The sequence below is a fragment of the Apium graveolens genome, chromosome 10, assembly GCF_009905375.1.
Source record: "Apium graveolens cultivar Ventura chromosome 10, ASM990537v1, whole genome shotgun sequence".
Taxonomy (NCBI): domain Eukaryota; kingdom Viridiplantae; phylum Streptophyta; class Magnoliopsida; order Apiales; family Apiaceae; genus Apium; species Apium graveolens.
This window is the reverse complement of record NC_133656.1, coordinates 10,544,599-10,565,887: the sequence shown is the minus strand read 5'-3', so window position 1 is coordinate 10,565,887 and position 21,289 is coordinate 10,544,599. Positions and strand designations below refer to the sequence as shown.

The 21,289-nt window shown below is 39.8% G+C and overlaps 1 protein-coding gene across 1 annotated transcript; it reads left to right on the top strand.

Annotated features, from left to right (window-relative positions):
• The first annotated feature begins 11,661 nt into the window (after positions 1-11,661).
• On the top strand, positions 11,662-20,986 carry LOC141692514 (proline-rich receptor-like protein kinase PERK15). Its single transcript, XM_074497381.1, has 9 exons — positions 11,662-11,700; positions 12,074-12,992; positions 13,365-13,835; positions 13,995-14,081; positions 14,169-14,239; positions 14,337-14,413; positions 19,388-19,535; positions 19,680-19,841; positions 20,372-20,986. The coding sequence occupies exons 2-9, from the start codon at positions 12,212-12,214 to the stop codon at positions 20,630-20,632; spliced, it is 2,058 nt and encodes a 685-aa protein (XP_074353482.1). The 5' UTR covers positions 11,662-11,700; positions 12,074-12,211; the 3' UTR covers positions 20,633-20,986.
• Positions 20,987-21,289: the final 303 nt, after the last annotated feature.

The window sequence follows — 21,289 nt, the reverse complement described above, 5'->3', positions numbered from 1 at the left end:
CGAAATCAAGTCGATCAGGGTTGAAAAAGAGGCTTAATTCGACTAGAAATGAGACCCATTCGACCAAGAAACATGAAAGATTCCTGGTCGAAATCATTGAGGTCAAAATTCTGTCGACCTGGGCAACAAAAGATGGCTAATTCGGTCAAAAATGAAGATCCTGACCGAAAGGGACGAAAATCCTGGTCGAAAACTTCCTAGTCGACAAAAAAAAAAAAAAAAAAAAAAAGGAAAAATCCTGGCCGAAATTCGACCAGGACTTCTGCTCGAAATATTCCTGACCGAAAATCCTGATCCTCTTTTCCCTGAGAAGATTGTCGACCAGAAAGCAAGGCCAAATCCTGGTCGAATGGATCCTGCTCGAATTTCCATCGACCTGGGCAACCAAGGGAAGTTAATTCGGTCAAAACTAGGACTCCTGACCGAAAATCCTGACCGAAATTGAAATTTCCTACTCGAAATTTTTCTGCTCGAAAACTATAAAAAAAAAAAAAGAAGGGGTGAAAATCCTGGCCGAAAATCGACCAGGATTCCTGATCGAATAGAACCTGCTCGAAATTCAGTCGACCAAGGCATACTGAAGGTTAATTCGACCAGGATCCTGGCCGAATGGATTCCTGGTCGAAATCTGTATAAAAAAAAGAAAATTCCTTAAAATAATTTCTGAAAAATCCAGAAATTAAGGGAAAATTCCAGAAATTAAGGATAAATCCCAGAAATTAAGGGAAAAATCCAGAAATTAAGGAATAAATCCAGAAATTAAGGATAAATCCCAGAAATTAAGGGAAAAATCCAGAAATTAATAAGGGAAAATTCCAGAAATTAAGGATAAATCCCAGAAATTAAGGGAAAAATCCATAAATTAAGGGAAAAATCCATAAATTAAGGGAAAAATCCAGAAATTAAGGGAAAATTCCAGAAATTAAGGATAAATCCCAGAAATTAAGGGAAAAATCCAGAAATTAAGGGAAAAATCCAGAAATTAAGGATAAATCCCAGAAATTAAGGGAAAAATCCAGAAATTAATAAGGGAAAATTCCAGAAATTAAGGATAAATCCCAGAAATTAAGGGAAAAATCCAGAAATTAATAAGGGAAAATTCCAGAAATTAAGGATAAATCCCAGAAATTAAGGGAAAAATCCATAAATTAAGGGAAAAATCCAGAAATTAAGGATAAATCCCAGAAATTAAGGGAAAAATCCAGAAATTAAGGGGAAAATCCAGAAATTAAGGATAAATCCCAGAAAAATAAGGAAAAATCCCAGAAAAATTAGGGAAAATTCCAGAAATTAGGGAAAAATCCCGGAAATAAGGGAAAAATTCCTGGAAATCAAAATAATTCCTAAATAAAAGGAAAAATTCGTTGTAAACGTGTAGGTCGCTCCACACTTTACGGAAAAACGAAACCCTGTAAGGGAACAAATAGACTTAACTTCTGGGAAACCTATTCAACGTTTCCCAAAAGTTGGGGGGCAAATGATAGGGATAAATAAATTATGATTGTATAATTAAATACTGCATTAATTGTACAAGCTGTGGGCTGCTAGGCCCAATAAAAAGATATATGAAACTCAGACCAGAAAGGTTAAGCCTGATGGACCAGATCAGGCCTGGTGGAATAAAAAAGGCCCAAAAGCCCTGATTATTAATTAATTTCGTAATTAATTAATAAGGGAAAAATCAGCTGTTGAGAAGAGTCCCGATAAGGATATAAATCCTTATAGATTAGCCTCAAGGGGACCTAAAAGGATAAGGAATCAGCTTCCTACTTCCTAGGACTCCTAAGTCTATCCTAATTCAGAGGCTTGTCCACCAAGTCTCCTATACCAAGTCCAATTCAAGGACTCCCACATCTATATAAAGGGCCTCACCCCATAAATCAGAACTACGTTTTTTGACTTGATCCTTGGCAATCGGCAAGGTACGTAGGCATCTTGTTAAGGCAGATTGATTCACGAAACACAAGAGCAGTCAAATCGAGCCTCGAAGCTCACGTTCCTTAGTATTAAATACAGCAATTATATATATTAGTTTTTAATCCATAACACCGAAGCAATGGACTGGGCTCCCATGAGCTTCACACACTCTAGGTTCTGACCATCCACGACATCTGTGAAGTCCTTAGGAGTAATGAAATGGAAGGACCAATCCCAAACATGCTTTGTGGATCCAATCTCAGTGTCCCCTAGACAGAACCCCCATAGAGGTGGAATGAGCCCGTAGAAGGAGGAGCAGGAATGGCTGTGGCCTTAGTCCCAGCGGAAGAGGCCTCCACTACAGGCTCCTTATGCTTCATCGGGAAGACTACAAGCCGGGCCTTCTTCATCCTTGTCATTTCCTCAATGACCGGCACGGTGGCGTTGTTTATCTTATAAGCCGGTGAAAAGAAACAGAATCAAATAATAAGTTATGTTAATAACATATAAAAAAGGAAAATAAAGTATAGAAAATGAGGAATACCCTATAGAGTGACTGAAGAAAGTCCCACATGGATCAGGGAAAACTCTTCCAACAAGGTCCAACTGGAAGTCTTGCCCTCATCTTTAATAAGCTCCCTGTATATGAGATATTCCTCATCTGATAAATGAAGGGTTTTGAGGCTTCCATCACTAACTTTACCAAATAAAGGCCTAAAAAGGGTGCCCCAATCAGCGTTCTCCCATTTCAAACCAACAAAACTGTCCCTCCAATGCTGGTTTTTATCAGGAATGGAGGCACTGTTGAAAATTTGTGGACATTTGGGCCTCTGCCTGATGTAAACCCAACCATAAAAGGTCTGGACACTTTTATAGCACTGAAAGATTTTCCTAAAAACATCTACAGAAAGGGGAAAACCCTACATTAGGCATATGACCATAAAATATATGACATTTCTCCAGGCATTGGGTGGAAGTTGACAAGGGTTAACTTGTAAGTCATCTAACAACCTAGGGATAAACTCATGAAAGCGAAACCTAAGCCCCGCGGCTAGGGCATCTGCATAAATAAAAATAGTATTGGGTTTCCAGTGGCATGTACGATCACCACCGTCAACAAAAATTATCCTAAGGGGAGGACGAACATTTTAAGTTGTGTTAAGTTTATTAATATCGGCTATGTTATACCATTTGTTGTAATAATCAATAGAACTTAAATGAGCATCGGATGGGTATTCATCTCCCTTAACGTTGATCATATCTAACAGAGACATATAAGATGAACGAATTTGAATTTTGTTACCTCTCTTTGAAGTTGAGGCAATCTTAGTAGCCCTTTCTGTGCTCTTGTCCGTCATTAATGAAGATTGGGATGGAAGCTCGAAACTGAGATTTGAAGGAGGATAATGAAAACTTAACCAATTTTCGATCACAAACTTGGCCGGAAAAATTGGCTAATCACCGGAGAAAGTTTAGCGAAGAGAGGAGAGAAATGAGAAATGTGGGATGAGAAGTGAGAAATGATTAAACTCCCCTCCACATATATGTATTGTCCATGGACGGTCATTGGGCCGGTAAAATGAGGATTTTAACTGGTTACAACTGGTCAGAAGCCCAGTCCAAAAGGCCTGAGCCCAATTCTAGAATTTTCTAGGATTTTCTTAGGAAATAAAAAATATTAAAATTTAAAATTTGGAAAATTCTAGAATATTTTGGAAGAGTCGAGAAAAAGGCCAAGATAACATGCCTGGTCAAAATCCCAAAATGGCCCAGTCAAGAGCCTAACATTAGGGCCCATAATCTGGGAAGTTTAAGAAACAAATTCGGGTCATACAAAGCCTACAAAGGAGCCCAAGAGTTGAAGTCAAGGGGTAAATCCTGACCAAAGCTTGGTCAGGATTCCTGATCGAAAAGCATCATGGTCGAAAAATCCCCGACCAGGAGAAATTGGACCTTAATTCGCTAAAAAATCAAGTCAAAGGGTAAATCTTGACATAAATTCGGTCAGGTTTCCTGATCGAAAAACACCCTGATCGAAAAACCCATGACCAGGGGAAATAGGACTTTAATTCAGTCAGAAGCTTGAAAACCAAGGAAAATCCTGACCGAATTTCGGTCAGGATCTTGGTCGAAAGTTGCCCTGACCGAAAAACCCACAACCAGAATAAATGGGAGATTAATTCGGTCAGGAAATTGAGGCCAAGGAAAATCCTGACCGAATTTCGGTCAAGATCCTGTTCGAAAAAATCTTGACCGAAAACCCACGACCAGAGCAAATGAGAGCTTAATTCAGTCAGGAAATTGAGGCTAAGGAAAATCCTGACCGAATTTTGGTCAGGATTGGTCAGGATCATGGTCAAAAAAATCCTGACCGAAAAACCCATGAACAGAGCACATGGTAGTTTAATTCGACCAGGATCCTGGTCGAAAATGGATTCCTGGTCGAAATTATTTCAAAGAAAATGGTGAAAATCTTTTTGGGAAATTTTAGAAAATAATAATTTCTTGAAAAATTTCTAAAAAACAAAGAAAATTTCATAAAATCTAAATATTTTCTGAAAATTAGGGAAAAATTCCTGAAAATACCAGAAAATTCTTAAAAATAGGAATAAGGAGAGAAAATAAACATGGAAAATATGGGAATTCCGAAAAATATCTTGAAGCCTCGGATAAGAATAATTGTTGTAAATGTGTAGGTCACTTCACACTTTATGTTAAAAAATAATACCTTGTAAGGGAATTAAGGAACTTAACTTCTACGAAATCTAGCATGATTTCCTAGAAGTTGGGTGGGAAATGATAGGAAATAAAATAAGGTCCAGAGAATTCAGGATTCTCAGGAATATGTTCTAAACCACGAACATATAAGGGTGCATGTCCTGCTCCTTCATTTTGATTAGAGGTCCCACCTCCTATAATCTCGGGATATATAGGCATCCCATAAGGTGGGTTGGTGGTTCCAGAAGTTACGACCGTTGAGTATTCATAATTAATAGGCGGAGAGTTTATGCTCGCATGTAGCTGCTGGAACCGGAGATTCGTTCCTTGGGGCGGATCTTGGATTGGGGGATTCATTCCTTGAGGCTGGGCTTCAGATGCCCCTACTGAGATCCCTCCTTGAGTGGAGGAATAGGTTGAGTGCGGGGGTATCCCCACCACCGATGAAATTATTTACAATAAGATAGGATTACCAGTTCCAATATTATTTATGTTGCATGTGTTCACCATGGTTTTTGTTGTTTTCTCACAAATGGTGCCAAATGTTATTGGTAAAAAACTAGGTTATAATTATTACGATATTTACTCCTAGGTTTCGAGAGCTTAAGGCCTTTAATGGATGCACTTGTGTTTCGTAGCTTAAATCTGCCTTCACAAGATGCCTACGTATCTCTGTGAATTTAGAGAATCAAGCCAAAATGTAGTTCTAATTGATGGGGTAAGACCCTTTATATAGATATTAGATGTCCTTGAATTGGACTAGGGTTAGGAGACTTGATAAATAAGTCTCCATTTCAGAATAGACTTTGAAGTCCTAATACGTAGGAAACAGATTCCTTGTTGGTTTGGGCGCCTTGGAGACTACTCAATGAAGAATTCTATCCTCTACTAGATATACTTAATGAGCTGTTATTTCACCCTATTTATTAATTAATAAATAATTAATGATTCGGTCCTCTTTAACTGGGTTTTATTATTGGACCGTATTGGGTCTCATTAATTCAACATTAATTATGTTTTTAGACCAAATTCATGCTCATATCACAAGTGTTTCTCCTATTTATTATAATGATTTCTTTTTAAATTAGTTACATTATGTTGACGGAGGAATTTGGTATCAACAAAGTTTGAGGTTCGTCACCGGAATCAAGATCTATGATGGTGGTTCTTTGCCTGAAAAGTACGTGGAGTGTGGTGGTTGTGATGAATTGGGGGCTGAAATTGCTTAGGGTTGGTGGTGGCTCCTTATGGCTCTTGCTTCTGACCCTTTACAATTTACCTACGTATCCCTATTTATAGGAAATCAAGCCCACGTAGTTCTTGGGGAATAAAAAATCTAATGGGCTTAGTCATTCCAGAATCCATCTTCCGCTAGCTTTAGGAATGTCCAACTATGAAGCCCAACCGCAAAGGCCTAAGGCTCGTTTGTAATCACAAGACTTCACGGATAATGCATCTCCCTGCGCAAGGATAACATTTCGCTACAGCTATCTCCCTTGAGTTACGAACGCAGGTATAGCCACGGCTAACCCCAAATGCTAGACGCGTCCCTATCCCCCGAATGAGGATAATCCACCAGATAGCAGGACACGTGATCCCAAGCTCTTGGGTGCAAAGTGCAGGTTGACTCCAAAGTTCTCCAACGAGGACACCCGTTGAATACAAGAACAGAGCTCCCAAAGTACACACCAATGGTAGCCCTGCATCCCCAACGAGGACACCCGTTGAATACAGGAGGAGGCCTTCAATCATCAGGCATACCCCTGGAGGCCTTCAAGCTTTTCACGGATATCCCCCTCATTGACAGACTCAAGGAGGGAATTCTTTGAAGAGTACCTATAACAAATATGTTAGTGAAAATAATCATCCATTTCTCCTTCCATGTTTGCCTTGTCCTGAACTTGTCCTTATTTTCCTTGTCCTTATTTTCCTTATCGTAGGTGTGGACAAGTCCAACTATCCAAATGAATCCAAGAGTATGCATCTCCCTGGGCTAGGACGCGTCCTCGCTCTGTGTAATGCACATATTCTCCCTTGTATAATAAACCAAACACATAGATAATCCATATCCTGCATTTCATCATTTGAGGGCGCGTCCCTTGTAAGAGGAGCATCTACCTCAACAAGGGTAATTATCCTTGGAAGGCGCATCCTATGTAAGAAGCACATCTACCTTAGCAAGGGTTTTCATCCTTGGAGGGTGCGTCCTCTCTAAGAGGGCATCTACCTCGACAAGGGGAATCATCCTTTGAGGGAGCTTCCTTACAGAGGAGCATCCACCTTGATAAGGGGAATCATCCTTGGAGGGCGCGTCCTCTGTAAGAGGAGCATCTACCTTCACAAGGGTATTTATCCTTGAAGGGCGCATCCTATGTAAGAGGAGCATCTACCTCAACAAGGGGAATTATCCTTGGAGGGAGCTTCCTTACAGAGGAGCATCCACCTGGACAAGGGGAATCATCCTTGGAGGGCGCATCCTCTATAAGACGAGCATCTACCTCCAAAAGGGTATTCATCCTTGGAGGGTGCGTTCTCTCTAAGAGGAGCATCTACCTCGACAAGAGGAATCATCTTTGGAGGGAGCTTCATTACAGAGGAGCATCCACCTTAACTAGGGGAATCATCCTTGGAGGGCGCGTCCTCTCTAAGAGGAGCATCTATTTCGATAAGGGGAATCATCCTTGAAGGGAGCTTTATTACATAGGAGCATCCACCATGACAAGGGGAATCATCCTTCGAGGTTGCGTCCTATATAAGAGGAGCATCTACCTCCACAAGGGCATTCATCCTTGGAAGGCGCGCCCTCTGTAAGAGGAGCATCTACCTCGACAAGGGGGATCATCCTTGGAGGGCGCATCCTCTGTAAGAGGCGCATCTACCTCGACAAGGGTCTTCTACAGAATCTTAATGTAATAAAACCAAATCAAAGATCAATATTCTTAGAAGGCTTCTACCCTCAACGAAGCTCAAGGGATGCATAAACTATCTCATGTAGAAACATCTCTTAGCGAGACATCTCACGAAGTGGAATCCGATAAAGGGCACCTCACTTTCAGAGATATTTTCTTGAAGTTGAGCATTTTCTTAAACATGAGTGTTTTTCTGACCTTGAGCATCTCTCTTATCTTTTGGAAAAGCTATGTATCTTACTCATGTGGCAATATGTAACACCACAGAACTAATGAGAGGTGACCTACCCCCCGAGCGTGTACCCTGTCAAAAGTACTTTATAGCCTCATCTTCCTCATCTGAATCTAATACAACTCCCATATTTCCTTTTTGCTAAATACAACAAGATGACCTTGGTAATCATATCGAAAGAATAAGCCTTAACATTTAAGCCAGATATGCTCAGGGCACGTTCGGAAAACTGACTCAGATTATTGAGGATGTGAGGGCGCGTTTGCTGAAACTAAACTCTCGACATACTAAGAAGATCATTGTACTTCATTTGCTTCTTTCTAAATCATGTCTATAATGTCGAGAAAGATGACATGAGTATTTCAATGAAGGCGCGCCTTAAGAGAGATAGCCTTGGAGTGTTTACTTATAACTATTGAGGATATAACATTACATCCATAGATGGAGGAGCTCATTTATGTCCCGGGGCCTCACCTTGACAATCAAGGGGCGCATCCTAGGATTCATGATACCTCTACTCTGATTGATTCTTTTCTGATGAAGTCTCAGTATTAAAATTCTCCTTGTAGTCACTAAAGATCACCTCACCATCAATAATTTTTTTTACAAGCGCGCCTTGAGGAAAGGGCACATCTTGAAAGACGAGGAATTGGTTCCAGTCGAGCCATTCTTCAAGTACTGACTATAACTCATCTGATCATTATGATATCTTCATTGAAAACTTCCATAGACTCTTTCTTCTGAGGGCGCGCCCTGGGAGGGAAATTCTCTACTGAATGTCTCACATGCAAAGAGCGCGCCTTAATAGATTATGACGCAGCGCTTGGTAACTCATGAGATTTTTTCCAGATAAGATTTTTTTACCTACAAGAAATACAAAAAAATATGGAACTTTAAATGTTACATTGAGGACACGTCCTAGAGGGATGGACGTGTCAAATAAGCGAATTCTCCTGAAATTTGTTGAAAGTCTTCTGGGCCTCAGAGGTCTTAATCAAGGCGCGTCCTAAGAGTCTGTGGGGATCTCCTCCATGCCAAATCTCTTTCAAAATCTTCTTCCTGCATAAGTCCCAGAAATAATTAACGGAAAACACAACAAAACTAGTTGAGTGTTACCTCGAGGGATCGTCTTAAATGTGATGACTAGCTCATGGTAGTAATGCATTCTCCTTGGAGTGTTCTCCTCCCGATCGTCCTCAGATTTTCTCCTGGTTAAGTCTTCTGAACTGAATATTATTCTCAAATATTCTAAATCAAATAGGATTCTTCAGTCTTCTTGTTGGAATAGGATTCTCCAATCTTTTAAATTGAATAGGATTTTCCCAATCTTCTAAACAAAATAGGTTTTTCCCAATATTTTAAACCGAATAGGTTTTTCCCAATCTTGTAAACCAAATAGGTTTTTCCAATCTTCTAAACTAAATAGGTTTTTTGCAATCTTCTAAACCAAATAGGTTTCTTCCAATCTTCTAAATCAAATAGGTTTTTTACAATCTTCTAAACCAAATAGGTTTCTTCCAATCTTCTAAACCAAATAGGTTTTTTGCAATCTTCTAAATCAAATAGGATTTTTTGGTAAAAATCTGCACCTGCTGTTTTCCTCTGTTTCCGGGCTTCTCAACTTGGATCCTTGTAACCATATCATCTCTGAATTAAAGAGAATTGGATAAGCTTCGCGTAGGAAGTAAGATCGTCCAAATCTTACTTACGGAACTCAAGATAAGACCCAAACAATGTAAGCAAATCGCTTAACCCACCAAATCCGAATTTTGCATCCAACTTCGCTCCTTCGTGGCCATGACTATAAACTTCAACCCCCATAGCTGGAAATCATCATCCATGGATCTCCCTCGTGGCCGCGGATACTATATTCAAATCTCCTTCGACCCCTCTGGCCGAAAACAGTTATTCACGGATCTCCTTCGTGGCCGTTGTTTGCAACTCCTCCGTGGCTATCCTTCAATTCTTGCGTCAAAGAACCTTCATCTTGACGAGACATCTCTTCCTCCTAAGATTATGATCTTGATCAGCACCCCTCCTTCTAGCGCCAATTTATTGATAGAGGAATTGGGTATCAATAAAGTTTGAGGTTCGTCGCAGGAATCAAGATCTACGATGGTGGTTCCTTGCCTAAAAAGTGCGCGGAGTATGGTGGTTGTGATGAATTAGGGGCTAAGATTGCTTAGGGTTGGTGGTGGCTCTCGCTTCCGACCCCTTGAAATTTGCCTACATATCCCTTTTTATAGGGAATCAAGCCCACGAGTTCTTGGGGAACAAGAAATCTAATGGGCTTAGACTTCTTATTCCTAGGCCTGGTAGAAGTCCTTCCAGAATCCATCTTCCGCTAACTTTAGGAATGTCCAACTATGAGGCCCAACCGCGAAGGCCCAAGGTTCGTTTGTAATCGCAGGACTTCACAGAGAATGCATCTCCCTACGCAAGGATAACATTCCGCTACAGCTATCTCCCTTGATTTACGAACGCAAGGATAACCACGGTTCACCCCAAATGTCAGACGCATCCCTGTCCCCCGAATGAGGATAACCCACCAGATAGTAGGAAAGGTGATCCCAAACTCTTGGGTGCAAAGTGCAGGATGACTCCAAAGTTCTCCAACGAGGACACCAGTTGAATACAAGAACATAGCTCCCAAAGCACACACCAATGGTAACCCCGCATCCCGAATGAGGACACCCGTTGAATACAGGAGAAGGCCTTCAATCAACAGGCATACCCCTGGAGTCCTTCAAGCTTTTCACGGACATCCCCCTCCTTGACCGACTCAAGGAGGGAATTCGTCAAAGAGTACATACAACAAATATGTTAGTGAAAATAATCATCCATTGCTCCTTTCATGTTTGCCTTGTCCTGAACTTATCCTTGTTTTTCTTGTCCTTGTTTTCCTTGTCCTAGGTGTGGACAAGTCTAACTATCCAAATGAATCCAAAAGTATGCATCTCCCTAGGCTAGGACGCGTCCTCACCCTGTGTAATACTCACATTCTCCCTTGTATTGTAATCCAAACACATAGATAATCCATATCCTGCATTTCATCTAATGAGAGCGCGTCCAACCACGAGGCGCGTCCTCACTCTACGGGGTGCACCCATTGCATCTTAGTTTTAAATGACTCATATTATTCACTTCACTTATGATTGGACGCGTCCTACCCTCGCGCGTTGCAGCCTAAAACCTAATTCTTCATTTTTTCCCCAATTCAATTCTAATTGACCCGTTTTTGACTCGAGATGATTCAATACCAAATTTTGGTTATAACATATTCTAGCGAATATATTTGAATTTCTCGTGGTGTAATAAAAAAAACATTCAATGTTCCGGGGTTCTGAAATGGTAGCACTTACGACTTGTAGATTCACACATAAAACACTCTCTGTGTGTGTGTATTTGCAGTTTAAAATTATAGTGAATGCAAATTGTTTGCGATATGAAGTGTTTTCTAGATTATGTAAAAAAGTCAAAACTTGGATTTAATATGTAAAACTATTTTAGTAGAAGCTGACACTGAATAAATTTAAGGTTATCAGATTGAATCTCCAAAGGTGAATGGTATATGCATACGTTCGGCATTTTGTTTAAAACCCTTTATTTTAGCTTAATTGATTGATACTTGAAAATGAATTGCCAATTAACAAAAGCCTGGTTCAATAAAAATTAATTTTAGTTGATTAGAAGATGTAGTGAATAATAGTATGTATAGGTGATAAATATAAAGTTGAAAAAGGGAGGGGTTCGAAAAGGGCGGGAAGCGGATGACCAAGCTGAAGGAGAGGGAAAAAAATAGGTCCGTCCTGGTTTGTAGGAAGGAAAATATGGACAAAAATAGAAAATTTTGAAAATTAATGTAATTTTTTTTCTCTCTCATACCTTTGAGAACCCTCCCAACTTGTTCCCTAATTCTTTCAGGTATGTAATGTCATGTCACCTCCTCCAATATTCGTATCTCTCTGTTCTAGCATGTTAATTAAACTTACTATCATATAATGTAATGAATTCGTTTCAGCCATATATGTATTTAGGAAATATTTTTCAAACAATGTAGCTCAGAGTGTGAAATTTGTCTATGCATATGCAAATTGTTGTGTGCAGTTCATTATCCTTGTTTATACCTCATGCTCATAAAAATGGATTAATTGTGATGGTACTGTTGAATTATATTACATGCATTCAAATCCCAAGCTTTGTAACATTATATGTGCATGCGTATTAAATGTGATTGCTTTTGTGTACCTAAAGGGCTATATATATATTTATATATGCTTTGTTTTGTTGTTTACAGGAGGACTGAATTAACTATACGTTGTGGTGAGCAGTTAGGGGAGAGCTGGTTGGGTTCTCCGGCTCTGCTCACGTCAAAATTTCATATAAATTGGGCCGGATTTGAAGCTGCTCCATGTTTTGTTAGTAGGATATACGAATGGCTTCATCTCCAGAAACTGCTCCCCCTAAAAAAACTTCAAACAATTCAACTACTTCACCACCTTCTGATAGTTCTAAATCAGCCTCCTCCTCCTCCTCCCCAACACCACCACCCACACCTTCGAGTGCTTCTCCACCACCAGATTCTAAGTCACCTCCTCCACCCTCATTGCAAAAATCCCCACCACCCCCTAATTCTCCTCCTCCTCCCCCTTCATCGCCACCTCCCTCTTCGCCTCCTCCTTCCTCACCGCCACCAGCTTCCCCTCCACCACGATCATCACCACCACCTCCGTCTCCAGCTTCCCCTCCACCACGATCATCACCACCACCGGATAAAAATGAGGGTTCCCCTCCTTCTCCAATGCCTCCACCACCTGATTCTGATACCAAATCCTCCCCTCCCCCACCACCTTCTGAAGATACCTCACAACCATCATCTTCATCCTCATTACCATCGACGCCTTCACCACCGCCTTCCTCTGGTAATGCTACACCAACACCGACAGCTGTGTTTTCTCCTCCGCCTTCAATCAATGCATTATCACCTTCAGGAGTTCCGAAGCTAGTGTCTCCACTTCCACCAACATCAACACCATCTAGCAATTCACTGTCAAGGTCTTCAGGGAGCTCATCGAATCATGTAGGAATTATTGCTGGAGGAGCCATTGGGAGTGCGCTAGTTCTTGCTGTTATGGTTGTTGTTCTACTATGCATATTGAAAAAGAGGAGAAGACCTTCCTATTATATTGAGACTGCTACAATGCCTTCTGCTGGAGGTATGCATATACACATATATAGATAACCAATTTACTTTTTCTTTTCCTTTTTGGTAATCACTAAGTTACTGATTACTGCTTATCAATATAATTTATTTACCGATTATTAGTTGATATATTGGTTTTGCTTTATAATTCCTACGTACCATCTCTGGTTATAATATGATTTATGCCAGTTGAACCATGATGTGGCCATATTTTTAAGACCTTCTATACGGGGTTAGAAGATTTTTATGTAATATTAACAATTTGTTTTTGTAAAAGCATTGATCATTAGGCTTTACAACTTTGAGAAACCTGAAAGAATGATAACATAAGTCTACAAAACTTTGGCCATATTTGGTGTTTGAATCTGAATTGACATATTCACAGGTGGGCATGGTGAATATATTATTAAGGTCCCACCACCCTCTGGAGTTATGGTGCCACCGCCTGCTGGATGGGGTCCAATATCTTCGAGCAGTAATCAGCCCAGTCCTGCATTTTCTGAACAACGCCAGCTACCTACACCCATGTCCCCAAACGTGAATCTAGGTAGGAGCCAGTTTTCTTACGATGAGCTAGCCACTGCAACTGGGGGATTTTCTCAGTCCAAAATATTAGGACAGGGTGGGTTTGGGTATGTGCACAAAGGTGTGTTGCCTAACGGACAAGAGGTAGCAGTGAAGAGCTTAAAGGCAGGAAGCGGGCAAGGTGAGAGGGAATTCCAGGCAGAAGTTGAGATTATAAGCCGCGTCCATCATCGTCATCTTGTGTCTCTTGTGGGATATTGTATAGCTGATGAGCAAAGAATGCTGGTCTACGAATTTGTTCCGAATTGCACCTTGGAATTCCATCTTCACGGTATGTTTTTCAGTACCGCGTTTATTAAACTTTTGGTATCCAGTATGAAAACTAGAAAATAAACTGGGGCTCATTTCGGCCACAATGCATATTCTTATAAGAAACCTTTAGATGGTATTGAGTATTGTAAAAAGTGATTGTGAATTTGGGTTTTGACAGGGAAAAGTCAGCCAGTAATGGATTGGACGACTAGGCTCCGTATTGCAGTGGGATCAGCCAAAGGACTTGCCTATCTTCATGAAGACTGTATGACATAAAGTGTCTCTCGATGTGGTTTAGTATGTTGCCGTTTTTTCTGTATTGTCTAAACTTAGGATTTGTAACTGCATGCAGGTCACCCAAAGATTATCCATCGTGATATCAAAGCGGCTAATATTCTCCTGGATAATAACTTTGAAGCTATGGTAACATATAACTAACACTTATTCCTTTACCCCTATTAATAATGAGGCACTATATATAGTCGTTGAAGATTTGGTGTTTCAATTTATTTTTTTGAAGGTGGCAGATTTCGGACTAGCTAAACTCTCTTCTGATAATATCACTCACGTCTCCACACGCGTGATGGGAACTTTTGGGTAAATTGCCAATCATAATTATAGTTTCATGTCTTCGATCACAGATCATTAGCATGGTTTTTTAATTTTTAATTGTGTAAATAAGGGCTGATAATTGTATTAAGTTAAATCAAATAGTGTATGTTTATAGAACAGTGTTTTCAAACTACAGCTGATAAGCAAAGAGATGCACTAAAAATGTTAGTTTATTTGATCAACAAAACAAAATATATATACATAGCCAACAGTCTGATGGAAGGTGGCTGAAAAATACGAACAAACAACTTTTTCTCCTACTACTCTACTACTGATTTATTCCACTAAACTTCTAAAACTTCTCCACTAACTAATGACCAGGTCCGCTAACAGACAACTTGGTTTACCGCAACAGAAACGTGGAAAAATAAATAAACAAATTACCAAAACAAGTTTTGATTAACCCAACAAGTTCCCCCTTAATCCAAACTTGTTTTGACAAGGTGCTTGACTCCAAATAACTTTCTCATGGATGCGAACTTTGCAATGGTCATGATGTCTGCTCGCTGATTTTCTGAACTGATATGCTTGATCACTATCTCTCCATTCTCAACACATTCACGGATGAAGTGGTAGCGAATGTCAATATGCTTACTTCGTCCGTGAAAAATGGGTTTTTTGCTAAGTCTATAGAAAATTTGTTGTCTATATAAAGGACAACTGGACTAATATAATCACCAGTTACTTGACTGAGTAGTTTCCTTAATCAAATCGCTTGACATGCTACAGCTGTGGCAGCCATAAACTTTGCCTCACAAGACGACAATGCCACACACTTTTGTTTTTGTGAAACCCAGGTTATAAGACTCTCATTTAGGTTGAAAACCATACCTCCACTGCTCTTTCGATCGTCTATATGGCTTGCAAGATCTCTGTCTGAGTACCCCGTTAGAATCGTGTTGTTGCTCTCCTTCATATATACCAAGCCATAATCCATCGTTCCCTTTATATAGCGGAGTATTCCATTTGTTGCATTCAGATGCATGGTGGTTGGCCTCTCCATGTATCTGCTCACTATACCAACCGAGAATGCGATGTCGGGGCGTGAATGGACTAAGTAACGTAATCTTCCAACCATCAAGGTAGTATCCACCTTTTTTTCTGACTCATCCTTCGAAATACATTCCTTAGGGTCCATAGGATATTTCGTTGGATTGCACTCCAACATGCCTGCCTTCTCCATTATTTTCTTGGCGTATGCCATTTGTTTTAGCTCGATATATCCTGGTCCTTGCTCGACTTCAATTCCTAGGTAGTATGAAAGTTTCCCTAGGTCGCTTATTTCAAATACCGAGCTCAAATGTTCCTTGAATTCCTTTGTACCATCTATACTTGTGCCCGTAATGAGCAGATCATCGATGTATACGGCTACAATCAGTGTTTCATCATTCTTTCTTTTACTGTAGACGGCATGCTCATAGGGACACCTCTCAAAACCGAGCTCTGCTAGACACTTGTTCAGTTTTGCATACCACGCCCGAGGGGCCTGACGTAGGACGTATAGGGCCTTCAACAATTTATACACGAACTGCTCCTGCCCTTTCTTGATAAACCCCTCTGGTTGAGTGATGTAAACATCTTCTTGGATTTCTCCGTTCAAGAACGCCGTGTTTACGTCCAAATGATGGACATCCCACCCTTGTTTAGCAGCCAATGCCAATAGCAGTCTCACAGTTTCAATCCGAGTGACTGGTGCAAATATTTCGTCAAAGTCGCCTCCTTGTCTCTGCACGTATCCTTCTGCTACGATTCTAGCCTTGTACTTGAGTATTTCACCATCTGATCTCTTCTTTAATTTGAAAATCCATTTCAAACCTATTGCATTTTGCCCAGGTGGTAACTTGGTTAATTTCCAAGTACCATTTTCTTCAAATGCTTCCATTTCACGTTCCATAGCTTTTCTTCAGTTGGATTCTTCGACTGCCTGATGATAGGTTGCTGGTTCTTCGATTCCCATGAGATACAGTTCATCATCTTCCAATTCAGCTTCTTCAGTGCGTCTATATATATCACTTGGACACTTGTACCTTGTAATCTCAGCTTCGTACTTAGAACTTGCCATATGAATGTTTGACTGCTGGGAATTTGGAGTATTTTCTGCATTGCTACTATCACTGTGGGGTGTGTCAGGCTCTTCCTCGATGCTGTCACTCCCAAAAGGTGTATTGGTCTGATCTCTCTTGCACTTTCTTCTTCATCCGTCGTATGCACGCCAGCTACAGTGAAGGTTTTGTAGTTTACATAATTCCTTTCTTCCTGCTGTTTCCACGACCAAGTCTTTGACTCCTCAAATATCACATCTCTGCTCACGTGTATTGATTTGTTCTCCGGATCATACAATTTAAAAGCTTTCGTCCCGGGTTCTTTTCCAAGATAGATAGTAGCCCTGCTTATATCGTCCAGTTTTTTTGTATGGGCACTTGGCACCTTCTTGTGTGCCAGACAACCAAAAATTCTGATGTGTCCCAGATGGGGCTTTTCGCCAGATCACGCCTCATACGGTATTTTTCTTGACACAGATCGTGTGGGGAGTCTATTTTGTACATATTCGGAATGGCGAATGACTTCTCTCCACAACAACAGAGGTAGTTCCTTTTATTCAAAAAGCTGCGAGCCATTTCCATAACCGTTCGATTCCGTCGTTCAACAACGCCGTTTTGTTGAGGTGAATAAGGAGCCGTGTAGTGTCTGATGATTCCAACCTCTTCAAAGTAAGATTTAAATTCCTTTGAGGTGAATTCTCCCCCTCTCAGTGTGAAATGCCGTTACTCTTTTGTCTGAGGACTTCTCGACTTGTACACGAAATTTTTTGAAAACTTCGAGTGCCTCGTCCTTGCCTTTCAACAAGTACACCCACATGACTCTACTATAGTCATCTACTAGTAATAGAAAGTACCTGGTTCCAGCAGCAGTGGTGGGTGCAATGGGGCCATGAATATCACCATGCACCAACTCCAATATTTGTTTAGTACTGTAAGTAGCCTGAGTTGGGGATTGTTTCCTCGTTTGTTTCGACATGAGGCACCCGCTACAGACTTCCCAGGGTTGAGTGATGTGTGGCAGACCTCGTGCCATATCAGCTGCTGACATTAGAGTTAAGGCCTTGAAATTAACATGCCCTAACCGTGAGTGCCAAAGCCATGTAGATTCATCAGACTTAGCCATCAAACAGTTTTGTTGGTTATTTTCAAGAATAATTTTATATAACTTGTACACAGAACTTTTTACTTTCATAAACAAGTGTCCCTTAATTTCATATACCCACAGAAGATCTCCATTAAGAATAACTTTATAACCATCTTCTGATAATTGGCCGAGGCTAATAATATTAGTACATAAAGTAGGGATGTAATATACCTCTTTCAGCACACGATCTTCTCCATTCTTGCACCTAGAATAATCGAGCTTTTTCCTTTTATATGAACCACAAAACCATCGTCGAACTTTACCTGTCCTGAGACTCTTTCGTCTAACTCTGCAAATTTCGTGCATTTCCCTGACATTTGGTTGCTTGCACCATTGTCACGGTACCACAGGTTCGATTCAATATGCTTTCCTTCACCAACAGTATTCAATATTGGTACCACCTTCTCTTCATTCAGCAGCATAACAGTTTCATCTTTTTCGGTTAGTAGTAACGCTGGTTCATCATCCTGCATTTGCACCATATTGACCTCTTCCTTTTCATCCTTATCACGTCTCGGCTTACGACACTCAGATGCATAGTGTTCGTAAGCATCGCAGTTAAAACATCTAATTCTACTTTTGTCACGGCTTGTACGTCCTCCATCTCTACTACGATAATCATTCGTCCCTCTTCGAGTTCTCTGTCCCCCATTATTTTTTCTCTTTAACCATTCCTCTCTAGTTAGGAGGAGTTTGCCTTCATCTTTTTCTCTCTTTGACCTTTTTTCTTCGGTAAGAAGCAACTGGCCACCAGTGTTTTCAGGTTGACCTCGCATCCTTTCTTCATGTGCTTTGAGTGTGCCTACTGTTTCCTCGATTGTCATGAATTCCAATTCCCTAAATTGTTCAATGGTAGATGCCATTTGTAAGAATTTGGAAGGGACAACTCTGAGTAGCTTCTTCACCACGTAAGACTCATCAATCTCTTCTCCTTATTCCCTCATATTTGCCACCGGCCCATTGATCTTCATATAGAAATCGTCTAGTGATTCTGTGTCCTTCATAATCAGTGACTCGAATTCTGCCTTCAGTGTTTGGACCTTGGCCTTCTTCACACGGTCAGCCCCCTGGCACATGGTTTTTATGCCTTCCCAAACTTCTCTCGCCATCTTCGTTTTAGCGAGTGAAAGTATGATATCTTCCGGTATCCCTTGATAGATTGCAGCCAGAGCAATCTTGTCAATTCTGTCCTCGATCACTTTCTTTGGGTCCTTAGGCTCCACTACAGTCCACACCCCGTGAGCTTGCATGTATACTTTCTTCTTAATCGACCATATTGTGTAGTTTCCCCTCGTCAGCATGGGATAGCTCAAAGTTACGTTCTCTTCTTTACTTTTATCAGTTTCTATTGTTGCCAACCTAGGCATGTATTTTGGCATCCACTATTCGACCTTAGCTCTGATACCAAATTATTGTATTAGTTTAAATCAAATAATGTATGTTTATAGAACAGTGTTTTCAAACTACAGTTGATAAGCAAAGAGATGCACTAAAAACGTTAGTTTATTTGATCAACAAAACAAAATATACATAGCCAACAGTCTGATGGAAGGTGGCTGAAAAATAGGAACAAACAACTTCTTCTCCTAATTATACTCTACTACTGATTTATTCCACTAAACTCCTAAGACTTCTCCACTAACTAATGACGAGTTCTGCTAACAGACAACTTGCTTTACAGCAACAGAAACGTGGAAAAACAAATAAACAAATTAACCAAAACAAGTTTTGATTAACCCAACACTGATCACATATGGTCTGGACATATTGCAGGTACTTGGCTCCAGAATATGCGTCAAGTGGGAAGCTGACAGAGAAGTCTGATGTTTTCTCGTTTGGTGTCATGCTCTTAGAACTTATAACTGGAAGGAGACCCCTTGATTCCACCAGTAAATTAATGGAAGACAGTTTAGTCGATTGGGTATGAATAACTAACTAAATTAAGTAGAGTTCTGTTAAGTTTTATTATTGTATTTATTGAATGTGTATGCAATAATTTCTTTTAATATAGAGAGACAATACATCTCCTATTGGACATTTAAACCCTTTCGATGGATCACTGCAGGCAAGGCCACTCATGTCAAAAGCAATCGAAAGTGGCAATTATGGTGAATTAGTCGACCCCCGCTTGGAAGGTAACTATGTTCCTCAGGAATTGGCACGTATGGTGTCCATAGCAGCCTCCAGCATTCGTCATTCTGCAAGAATGCGCCCAAGGATGAGCCAGGTAATTTAGTACACCTTATTTTGGTTTGGTTATCCTTGATTATGACTATCAGATCTTCTTAATCAAATGATCAGGAACATTAGATCCAAATATTAAAAGAAGGTCTAGGTTCGAATAATATTTAATATTTATTCACAAGAAAAAGAATTTAAAAATAATTTATTAAACTATACTAGATAGGAGCCTTAAAATACCTGTTGAACGCTTTATTTGAAATATTAACAACTCAAAATGACGGAGCTAGTACTATTTTATTTTAGTTAGAAATTGTCCACATTCAAATTAAAGTTCTCATAATGAAGGTTATAATTTTATATTAATTAATTTGAATATTTTATTAAATTTCTAAATGTTATATAATGAAAAAAATATAAAGTAGAAATGGAGACCTATGCATAGCCGCTGGTTGTGAAGCTGGTAATAATAATAAAGACTCGTGCATCACACGGATTGTAAGTTAGCACATATTGAGACTAGATGGTTGTGTTGAGCCTTAAATTGTAGTTCTTTTTTATATATACTGAAAACAGATTGTGCGTACACTGGAAGGTGAGCAGTTATCACTAGATGACCAAAATTCAAAACCAGGCCAAAGTGCTGCATTTGGAGTAACGCAGGCTTACGATACAAATGTATACAATGCTGATATGATGAAATTTAAAAAGATGGTAATGAGCAGCCAAGAATTTGTTTCCAGCGAATTTGGAGATAGTACAAGTGAGTATGGCCGTCTTTCGACAAGCACTGATTCAGATGCAAATTATAATTCTGATGATGCACAGAAAGTGTAGAGAGATGAAAAGGTGAAGTTTGCCTTGAAGCCCAGCATGCGGAAATGCTTATTATAGTGGGGGTCAACATGCCTTCATAGAGGTGGTGACCAAAATATAACGTACATGGTATGTCCTCCTTTTGGTACAAGATGGAGTGATAAATTTAGCAAACTTGAACAAATAAGTGAGGAAGGAATGAAGTTGAGATGCACCATTTGGGGTGTGTGTAAAGTGACAAACTCTATGTAAACTCATCTGTATGTGGAGTGTATCTATGATCATAATTTGATTAACTGAAAGATATGTTAGAGATTTCAAATCTTGTTCAGGAGTGTTCGATCTCCTTCAATAAAATAAATAGAACTTATCCCATCATCAATCTCGTTCTCGCTATGCGTGGCCAATCTTTACTACATCACAAAATAAAAATTTACAACTCTAGAGCAGTACTAAATATGGATATAAAAAAAACTTTATACATGTTTTTAAATATCGATGTTGTAATATTTACTATATAACATTGTTAATGAAAAGTGAATAATCAATTAAAGTAACTGCGATATACACATTTAAAAAGAAAAAAGTCGGTTTAAAAATTTGGTTTAATTTTGATCTATCTTATGTCGTTCTAAAATTTGAGGTAGAGGGAGGGGGAGGGGTGAGAATCTAAGTGCT